The 10,678-nt window shown below is 45.7% G+C and overlaps 1 protein-coding gene across 7 annotated transcripts in view; it reads left to right on the top strand.

Annotated features, from left to right (window-relative positions):
* Positions 1-4,594, top strand: part of L3MBTL1 (L3MBTL histone methyl-lysine binding protein 1) — a 28,862-nt gene extending 24,268 nt beyond the window's left edge. For 4 of the 7 annotated variants that reach the window (XM_036322803.1, XM_036322806.1, XM_036322808.1 and 1 more), the window contains one exon: positions 964-3,774. In XM_036322803.1, the coding sequence (XP_036178696.1) occupies positions 964-1,098 (135 nt within the window). In that variant the 3' untranslated portion in view covers positions 1,099-3,774. Of the gene's footprint in view, positions 1-963; positions 3,777-3,820 lie in introns of those variants that run through there. The other 3 variants (XM_036322810.1, XM_036322807.1, XM_036322805.1) reach the window with 3 other exon arrangements.
* The last annotated feature ends 6,084 nt before the right edge of the window (positions 4,595-10,678 follow it).

A 10,678-nucleotide genomic window follows, 5' to 3' on the forward strand; every position in this document is an offset into this window, starting at 1 on the left:
TTGAGTAATCCCATTGTCCCCTGACACAGTCCCAAGCTACTAGTCAACAAACTCCAGTCTTTGCTTTGAAGAACCTAGACTCAACCTCAGCAGTCACAGTAGTAAGAAATCTCCAGGGGAGGCACAGGGACCATTAGAAAAGTCTTGCAGAAGGTGCCCTGGGTTGGTCTCATTGCTTCCTTACAGTGTCATTCAACTTGTTGCAACATCCCGTGTATTTCCTGTAAACTGGAAGTTACAAACAAAGGCTTGGTTAGATTCAGATGAAATCTCAAGCTCTCTCTCTCAGAGCTCATAGGTAATACTGTGATGCATTGATTGGAATGCCCGCATGTCTGTTAGCAGCACTGAGATTGACCGGTGGGTTCATGTGGGAACAGCAATAGCAGGTTTTTTGTTTGTTTGTTTCTTTGTTGTTCTTGTTGTTGTTGTTTTAATCTCTACCTGAGGATATTTTTCCATTGATTTTTAGAGAGAGGGGAAGAGAGAAGGCAAGACAGAGAGAAATATCGATGTGAGAGAAACACATGGATTGGTTGCCTCCTGCATGAGCCCAGGCCAGGGCCAGGGCTGGGGAGGAGCCTGCAACTGAGGCAGGTTTTTGAAGCCACTGTCAGTGAAGACTCAGAAAACATTATGCAAATACACACTGAAGTCCAGATCTGGCAGCAGAAAGAGTGTGTGTGTGCGCGTGTGTGTGTGAACATGGGAACACCAGTGGATATCTTTCTTTCCTTCTCTGTCCCCATTGCTATCTTCCTTTTTTCCTTTCTCCCTCCCTTGTCCTTTCTCCTTTTCCTTCTTCTTTCCCTTTCCCTCCTCCTTTCCTTCCCCCCATATATCCTTTACTCCAATTTTCCTTCTCCCCTTCCCCCTCGCCATGCATATGCCCACCTTCCTTCACTCCTTCCCCATGACCCTCTCCACCTTCTCCGATTTCCACTTCCCTCCCCCAACCCTCAGATGATTGATGGCGAGGCCTTCCTTTTGCTGACACAGGCGGACATTGTGAAGATCATGAGTGTCAAGCTGGGTCCAGCCTTGAAGATCTATAACGCCATTCTCATGTTCAAAAACGCCGATGACACCTTAAAGTGACTGGCTCAGGGCTGGGCCCTCCTCCAACCCCAGCCGGGCCTCCCTCTGCACCTGATGCTTCCTTCCTGGCCTGAGTTCCTCATATCCCACCTGTGCCCCCACTATGCTCTGCATCTGGCCAGGGGTGGTTGCTCTTCTCTCCAGGGCTGCTTCCTACAAGGTACATGGGAGCAGAGGAGCCCCGGGGAGGATGGAGTCTTAGCCCCCAAGTCCTGGAACTCATCTGCCACCAGGCATACCAGTGAGGGTGTGACATTGCTGGGGGAGCATTACTGATGGAGTGGGTTGGGGGTACCCTGCCTGTGGCAGCCCACTTCTCTAGCCAACTTGTTTTGTCACCACAGGGTCTTGTTGTTTGCAATTAAGGACAGTCTGGTGGAGCGAGAGGCCCTTTTTGGCATCTCTCTGTGCTTTTCTTTCCTTGTCTCCTTTCCTCCTACCAAGAAGTGACCCTGCCACAAACATATTTACTCAAAAGGCACCTCCCCCCTGTCTTTTGGTTTTGCCGCCCTCATTCTGCTGCTCAGTTTTCTGGTCAGTGCCCCCACCCTGGCACAGCCAGACCTCACTGGTTCCTCCCTTTAAGTGGGTGTGCCTCAGACACATGTTTTCATAGGATCCAATGGGAGTCTGGGCTGCCGTTTTCCATTTTACCCAGAAGTGAGGGATTCTGAGCCAAAATGCCTTCTTGAACGTGTCCAGCTCTGGACCACTTGGCATTCTTACTGTTCCACGCCTAGACCTGTTTCCAGCAGAGCAGGTAGTCAGAGCATTTCACCTCTGCAGCAGGGGTTAAGGTTCCATGGGTGTTCCCCATACACTCTCAGTGTGTCAGGTATGGGAGGAGGCAGCCTGAATGGCTAGTGGCCAAGGTCAGCCCAAGAGTACGTCAGACAATCTTTGGTCAGAGGGGCAGCTCCACCAGGTATTGTGGCTCCCAAAGCTGGAAGCCTTGGGTCTCAGCCAAGGTGTTGCCCATGGCAGGAGTCAGGGGACCACGCGTGCCAGGCCTCCTGTCATGGGCATGTAGCACTCTCTCTAGTACACACACACACCCCCTGTAACATCGCTTCAACCTGTCCCTCACATGCCCTGCTCTTGGGTTTTACAAAGAGGACTTGAAGTTGGGAGTTGGGAAAGTGAATTCTATCTTTGAGCTCTCTGAGTCCCTTAAGCCTTTCTTACCCCTCTCCATCAGTGTTGCAGTGGGGGGCCTGCTGGGACTCTGGGACTTTGGCCTTTCTGTCCAAGTGGGGGCCTAGCCTCCACTGAGCCACTGCCAAACCTGAAGCCTGGGAGCAGGCCCCACGGGGAGATGGGGAGCAGGGCTGAGCTGGGCTTCCCCAGACTGCTCTGCCAGCCATGGGAGGTGTGTGTGTGTGTGTGTGTGTGTGTGTGTGTGTGTGTGTGTGTGTGTGTGTAGGCACTCTCAGAAGTGTTGGACAGGGTGATGTGAGGCTCAGTGTTGGGAAAATGTCAAGGGCTATTCCTGTTACAATATGAAGCTTTATCTTTCCCATAGAAGAGAGAAGCCCAAAGTTCAGGTGATTTCCTGTTCCCTGCCCAGGAGGGGACCCTCTCACAAGGGACCAGACAGCTTTGCTCGGGCAGCCATTCAGCCCCCACAGGACTGACATGCTCCTTCCCTTCCAGCCCTAAGAGGCAGCCCTGACCACGACCTCCCAGGGGAGAAAGCAGGCAGGCCCGAGGGTTGGGTTTACAGAGGTCGCATTGGTGTCCCCATTGGTCAAGAGCCTCTCTATCTTGGTTGCTTGAGTGGTGGCAAAACTCACCAGTTCCTTGGCCTTCGCCTATGAGACTGTGAGATGCTCACTGGCTTTGTGGTGTGAGGAGAAGGCAGCAAGTACACACAGTTGAGTGGGGCTGGGATGGCTTTGCCATGTGGATTTACTAACCACGCTCTTAATACCTGCCTACCAGAAAGGCAGGATGGACCAAGGGCCTCGAGGAAAAGGGCCCCCAGGCCTCCGAACTTTGAGGCCTCAGCACTTTCTGCACCAATGTCCAACTCTTTGGAAAGAAACCAAATCACAAAAAAGGAGAAAGAAATCTGCCTCCTGTCCACCCTACTACCTCCCTTTCCCACCCATCCTGACCCCAAATGAGATCATCGCACCTTGACCTGGGAGGGCAGTAAGGGGAGGGAGTTGGCACCGGTGCCCAGTGCCATGTGACCTCTGCCCGGCTCTCCAGCAGAGGCACCACTTACACTTTGGCCCGGCAGCCTCGCCCAGCTCTGGCCTAGGCCAGGGAGGACCTTTCTGTTTGGCTTCTGAAACAGAAAGAATGATCCCAGAATTTGAAAATGAAACTTGTTTGCACTTTCATTCACATGCACTTTGGTGGAGTTAGGTTTTTGTATTTGCTGTGTGTGTGTGTGTGTGCGCACGCGTGTTCGTGTGCATGTGTGCACACATGTGTGTGTCCTTTAAGAGAAACTTCTGGCTTAAGATAAAGTGACTCTTGACTCATGAGGGAGGAAAAAGTTATAAAAAAAATGTGGTGTGCTCCATCCATTTATTGAAACAAATAAACTTGAACAACTGAAGGATATGCACTCAGAATTTGTTCTATTTTCATGGCGAAATACCCAGAAAACAGAAAGAGAATATCAATAATACTCTGTAATTACTGCAGAGAATAAAGCATTGTCTCTGCTGGTAGGGGTCCTAACTAATCTGATTTTTATTCCCTTTTAAAGATAAGAAACAAAGAATAAAGATAAATGGGTATACTGTCTACATGGAGAAATATAAACAATGGGATCCTCGGAGAACAATGTGAAAAGGCCTGATCCCTGACAACTTGTGAATGGTAAGGGCAGAAAATTCAATAAAGACTTCAGTTTAAGAAAACAACATGAAACGTTCAGGTGGGGAAATATCAAACTGAACAGTTAGAATTTGTTAAGGTTCCCAGAGAATGTGTGAGCAGATAAGAAAGTAGCAGAAATGCCACGTTCAATCACATCACCCCCTTTCTTGTCAATATCCTTAATTCCTTTGACCTGCTGCTCTTCCATACCACTTGGCTAGAAGAATGTCAGCCATGGAGCTGTCTTCTGTACACCTTGACCAGGAACTTAGCTGACTGAGCAGATTGGTTGCCATGCTTGACTGATAGTCCCTGGCTCTGGTGTGAACCCTCAGGGCTGCCCAGGAAGCAGCTGGGTTTCTGAGGTCATTAGCTTTGACTTCTCTTTTACCTCCTACCCCATTGCCTTCCCTGTTATCTCAAGAGATGTCTTCCCCATCTGTGTCACAGAGAAAACAGAAGTCATCAGAAGGAATACCCCACCTTTCTGCCACCTCATGTGCCAGTCTCCTTCCACCTACATCCATCCTTCCTTTCTTAACTATCACAGTAGAAGAGTTTATTTTTCCACTTGTCAAAAACTAAATCCTCACCTAGCCAGCATGGTTCAGTGGTTGAACATCGACCTATGAACCAGGGGGTCACAGGTTCAATTCCTGATCAGGACACATGCCAGGTTGTGGGCTCCATCCCCAGTGGAGGGCGTGCAGGAGGCAGCTGATCAATGATTATCTCTCATCATTAATGTTTCTTTCTCTCCCTCTCCTTTCAATCAATATATATATATAAATAAACTATATATTAAAAAGCTAAATTCGCAAGCAGCCATGGCTGCTATAAAAGGAAAAGAAACATTAAAAGACAAGAAAGGACTTTGGGAAATTTAAAATGTTCTTGCAGAGATAAAATAATTGAACACAAGGTGAAAGATAAAGTTGAGAAGATTGCCCAGAATATAGGATGTTCCCCCACAATGTATATACACACTTTGAATAATTATAAAGGCAGTGTTTATTAAAATACATTTTATTTTCAAAATTGAGCTATCAGTTATTAAAGTGTGTATACACTTTTTGGGACACCTTGTATATAGCCAGGTTACAAACTTTTACCTCTTCTGCACCTTTCCTCAGAAAGACATTGGAGGATGTGCTCCATCAAAATGAGAGATTAAGTAAAAAAAGAAGAATATCCCAGGAATACAAGGATAGTTCAACATATGAAAATCAATCTACTTTATGCACCACATTATTATAATGAAAGGGGAAAACACATGATCTTATCAATTGATGCAGAAAAGTCATTTGACAAAATCAACATCATTTCACAATAAAAACAGTCAGAAAACTAAGAACAGCTTATAAAAAAATAAACACAAAAACCCCATAGTTGACATTATATTCAATGGTAAAATACTGAAAGCTTTCTACCCAAGATCAGGAACATGACAAGGAAGCCCACCTTCAACTCTGCTATTCAGTATTGGACTGGAAGTTCTAGCCGGAGCAATTAGATAAGAAAAATAAAAAGTGCCCACATTTGAAAGGAAGAAGTAACAACTATCTCTATTCATAGATGACATGATTTTATAAATAAAGAATCCAAAAGAAAGCTGCTAGAACTAGTAAAAAAAATTAAGTACAGTTGCAGGGTATAAGATCAACACAAAAAAATTACTTATGTTTCTATATACCTGCAACAAACAATCCAAAAAAGAGATTAAGAAAGCAATTCCACTTATAATAGCATCTATAAAAATAAAATACACTGGAATAAATTTAAACAAGGAGATGAAAAACATATACTGAAACCTATAAAACATTGCTGAAAGAAGTGAAAGAAGACCTAAATAAATGGAGAGACACCCATGTTCATGGGTAGGAAGACTTAATATTGTTAAGATGTCAGTACTACCCAAAGTGATCTACAGAGTCAATGCAAACCTTATCAAAATACCAATGGCTTTTTTTTGCAGGAATAGAAAAGCTGATCCTCAAATTTATGTGGAATTGCAAGGGATTTCCCAAAACCAAAACAATCTTGAAAAAGAACAAAGTTGGAGGACTCAATCTTCCTGATTTCAAAACTTATTACAAGGATAAAGTAATCAAATAGTCTGATACTGGCATATGGACAGACACAAAGACCAATTGAATAGAATTGAGAGTCCAGAAATAAACCTATATATCTATGGACAATTGATTTTAGATAAGAGTGTAGTCCATTCAGTGGGGAAAGACAGTTTCTTCAAGAAATGGTGCTGCAACAACTGGATCTCCCCATGTAAAAAAAAGTTGAAAAAAATGGTTCAATGCCTTCCTTACACCTTATACAAAATGAACTCAAAATGGATTGACTACCTAAATAAAAAAGCTAAAACCGTAAAACACTTAGAAGAAAACACAGAGGTAAGTCTTTATGACCTTGAAATTGACAATGCATTCTTGATGTGACACCAAAAACACAAACAACAAAAGAAAAAATAGATTAGTTGAACATCAAAATTTTGTGCATCAAGGACATTATCAAGAAGGTCAAAAGACAACCTACAGAATGAGAGGAAACAGTTGCAAATTGTATATCTGACAAGGGTTTAATATCCAGAATATATAAAGAACTCCTAGCCCTGGCCAGTGTGGTTCAGTTGGTTGGAGTGTGGTCTCGTACAGTGAAAGGTCATGGGTTCAATTCCCAGTCAGAGCATATGCCTGGGGTTTCAGGCTTGATCCCCAATAGGGGGTGTGCAGGAGGCAGCCAATTGTAGTTTCTCTTTCCCTCTCCCTTTCTCTCTCTAAAATATTTTTAAATAAAAACATATTTTTAAAATATAAATAAATAAAATAAAGTAATAATAATAATAAAGAGGAAAGTAGGATCCAAGAAACAGAACATGCATCAAGGACAAAGACAAAGGGAATTTCCAGAGTGATGGGAAGGAAGGGCCACGTTGACAACTGAACAACTCTCCAGGTGAGAACCGAAGGGTGAAAAAAACTCAAACAAACTGAAACCTTCATATTATTTTAAGAGGATATTTTCAGCTGTACCAGAGAGCTTAAGAGAGAATTATATGTATAGTAGAGGCCTGGTGCATAGATTTGTGCACCAGTGGGGTTCCTTGGCATAGCCTGCGGGGATTGGGCCAAAACCAGCACTCCAACGCCGTCTGCTGCTCCTGCTCATCCTGGCCCCGCTGCGCCTGCCATCACTGCCTGGTAGGCTTGCTGCTGCTCCACTGTGGTCTCCAGGCCACGGTGGCCAGCCGTGAGCCCTGCATCTGGCATCCATTGGTCAGCTGAGCGGCACTCCCGCTGTGGGAGCACACTGACCACCAGGGGGCAGCTCCTGCGTTGATAATCTGCCCCCTGGTGGTCAGTGTGCATCATAGAGACCGGTCGTTCAGTCATTCAGTCACTTAGGCCAGTGGTCGGCAAACTCATTAGTCAACAGAGCCAAATATCAACAGTACTTCTTCAAAATAGACTCGCCCAGGCCAAAAACCGACTTCTGCGCATGGGCCACGAAGTTTCAATTGCACTGTACGCACGCCCGCACATGGTATTTTGTGGAAGAGCCACACTCAAGGGCCAAAAAGCCGCATGTGGCTCGCGAGCCAGTTTGCCGAACATGGACTTAGGCTTTTATACACACACACACACACACACACACACACACACACACTAGGGGCCCAGTGCATGAATTCATGCACCTTAAAAGGAACTGTGCGCTGTGAGGCTGCAGTGGGCACAGGGGTGGATCTCAGCCCATCCTTTGCGTCCCTGCCCTGCCCCTTCCACCACGGCCCCCAGTCCCCTGTCCGCTGAAAGCCCCATTCCAGCCGCCACCACTCCCGTATACTGACAGTGCGGAGCAATTGGGGCCGGCGCCGGCAGCAGGTGCGAGCGGGGCTGTCACTGGCAATGGGTGCAAGAGGCAGCTGCTGGCCCTGATCGCCCCTCAGGAGCAGGAGGAGATGGAGAAGCCCTGATAGGCGATCAGGGCCAGCAGCTGCGCTTGCACCTGCTGATAGTGCTGAGTGATTGGGGCTGGCGCCAGGCACCAGTAGCAGGTGTGAGCGGCAGCTTCAGTGCCTACAGCGGGTGTGAACAGGTCTGGCGCCAGCAGCAGGTGTGAGTGCTGCGTGGGACTGCAGTTCGTGGGAGCAAAGAATTTTCAGTAGCCACCAAAGGCTTGCCCCAATGACAGCGACCAGCACCCTGCCTTGGTCTGGTGCCCCCACTTACCTGTTCCACTATTCCGCCGCGGCCAACACCTGCCATGTTCTGCGTGCACCCCCTGGTGATCAGCACACATCATAGCGACTGGTTGGTTATTTGGTCTATTTGCATATTAGGGTTTTAAACCATCCAATGAGGCAGTTGTTAATTAACTCTAGGAAAGGCAGAAGTTGTGTTTGGATGGGTGAGATCCAAATATTTATGTTCCATAGTAGGAAAGAAGAAGCCACTTGATAATTTTTAAAACTGAAAGGTGGAGAAATAGCAGTATAATCATGCTATTTAGATACATGGAGGTAAATGCCAAAGCAAGCAGCTAAGAAAAAGTGAGGAATGGGACGAGGCACTGATCTTTTTCGTCATCCACATCATTGTTTTATTTGATGTTTAAAATTTTGTACACTTACCACTTTCAAAAAAAAATGTTTAAAAAAACTGGGGGTCCCATCTCTGGCCTATGTGTGAACTCTGTTGGCCCAAGGGTTCTGCACCCAGCCCAAATGGGTAATAGATTTTGGTACTCACCATAAGCCCGTTATTCCCTCTGCCTGTGGATGAATCTCCAGGTGTGAGCGTGTGTGTGCAGAAAAGTGAGCTGAGGAATCTCAAGGTAGAGAGACTATGCATGGACTTGGGTTCTCATTGGTTCAGTCTCTTGTTTCCCTTCTCACCCCTGAGGACATACATATCTTGGACCTTCATAGCCAAACAACAGAATTGGCCATTTGAGAGAGAAAGAGACAGGGAGGATAGAATGGGAAAGAAGGAAAAAGATGGGGACGTGATGGGTACCTCAGTGGCCTCGCAATAGGAATGGCCTTGTTGACTTTCTACAGCATCATTGAGAGGAAAAGGCAAATGTAAGCATTGCTGGTGGCCACACCACCAGTTGGTACACAGTAATTTGCTAGAGAGGCCAGCATTAACCCAGCACCTTTACTTACAGTTTAGCAGACAGAAAAACACGAGTACCAGGATGGAAATAAATAAATAAATGTATATATTAGAGAGAGAGAGAGAAACATCGATTTGTTGTTCCACTCATCCATACATTTACTCCTGCATGTGCCCCGACTGGAGAGCAAACCCACAACCTTAGCGCATCAAGATGATGCTCTAACCAAATGAGCTACCCGGCCAGGGCAGGCCACAGGATATTAACACAAACATGTCCTCTTCAGCCTTGTTGGAGTTATTGTGAAATTGATAGCAGCCTAAATGCCCACCAGCCTAAAGGGAACGGGGATAGGGAAATTAATCCCACATTATACAATGTGATGCAGGTTTTTTAAAGAGTTGAATCTCTATATGTTGGCATGGAAAGATGTGTGAGAAACAAAAAGTGAGTGTGGCTGAACAATGTGTATAGTATGGCCCATTTTTCTGTGGGGGAGAGTGTATGAGATAACTAGATTAGGGCGTAGCAGAAGTCTGGGGTAGTTACCACTGAGTAGCGGCAGTTCCCTCTGGGAATGGGATGGAAGATGGTTTGGAGGGGAAGGTTCCACCCGTATTTCACATTCTGCTGTGTGCTGGAATTCTTCGATACAGTGTACCCAATACTGTTTTTCTTTATTAAATTCTTTCTTGTTTAAAGTGTTACATATAGTATTTCATATGTCTTCTTTTCCCCCCATTGACCTCTCCCTGACCACCCCACTCCCCAGCATATGCCCTCACCCCCCTACTCTCTGTGTCCATTGGTTATGCTTATGTGCATGTATACAAGAGCTTTGATCTCTTACCCCCAAACCCCCTCCCCTGCCTGCCCTCTGAAGTTTGACGGTCTGTTCTATGCTTCTCTGTCTCTGGATCTATTTTTGTTCATCAGTTTATGTTGTTCATTATATTCCACAAATGAGTGAGATGATGTGATATTTATCTTTCTCTGACTGGCTTATTTCCCTTAGCATAATGCTCTCCGTGTCCATCCATGCTATTGTGAATGGTGAGAGTTCTTTCTTTTTTTCTTATTTTATTATAATTTTTTAAATATATTTTTTAATCGATTTCAGAGATGAAGGGAGAGAGATAGACAGAAACATCAATGATGAGAATCATTGATTGGCTGCCTCCTGCATGCCCCCTACTGGAGAGGGGATCAAGCCCACAACCCGGGCATGTGTCCTTGGCCGGAATTGAACCTGGGAGTCTTTAGTCCACAGGCCGACACTCTACTCACTGAGCCAAACTGGCTAGGGCAAGAATTCCTTCTTTTTTACAGCAGTGTAGTATTCCATTGTGTAGATGTACCACAGGTTTTTAATCCACTCATCTGCTGATGGGCACTTAGGCTGTTTCCAAATCTTAGCTATTGTAACTTGTGCTGCTATGAACATAGGGGTGCATATATCCTTTCTGATTGGTGTTTCTGATTTCTTGGGATATATTCCTAGAAGTGGGATCACTGGATCAAATGGCAGTTCCATTTTCAGTTTTTTGAGGAAACTCCATACTGTTTTCCACAGCGGCTGCACCAGTCTGCATTCCCACCAGCAGTGCACGAG

Source organism: Myotis myotis, unplaced genomic scaffold (genome assembly GCF_014108235.1).
Source record: "Myotis myotis isolate mMyoMyo1 unplaced genomic scaffold, mMyoMyo1.p scaffold_m19_p_9, whole genome shotgun sequence".
Lineage (NCBI taxonomy): Eukaryota > Metazoa > Chordata > Mammalia > Chiroptera > Vespertilionidae > Myotis > Myotis myotis.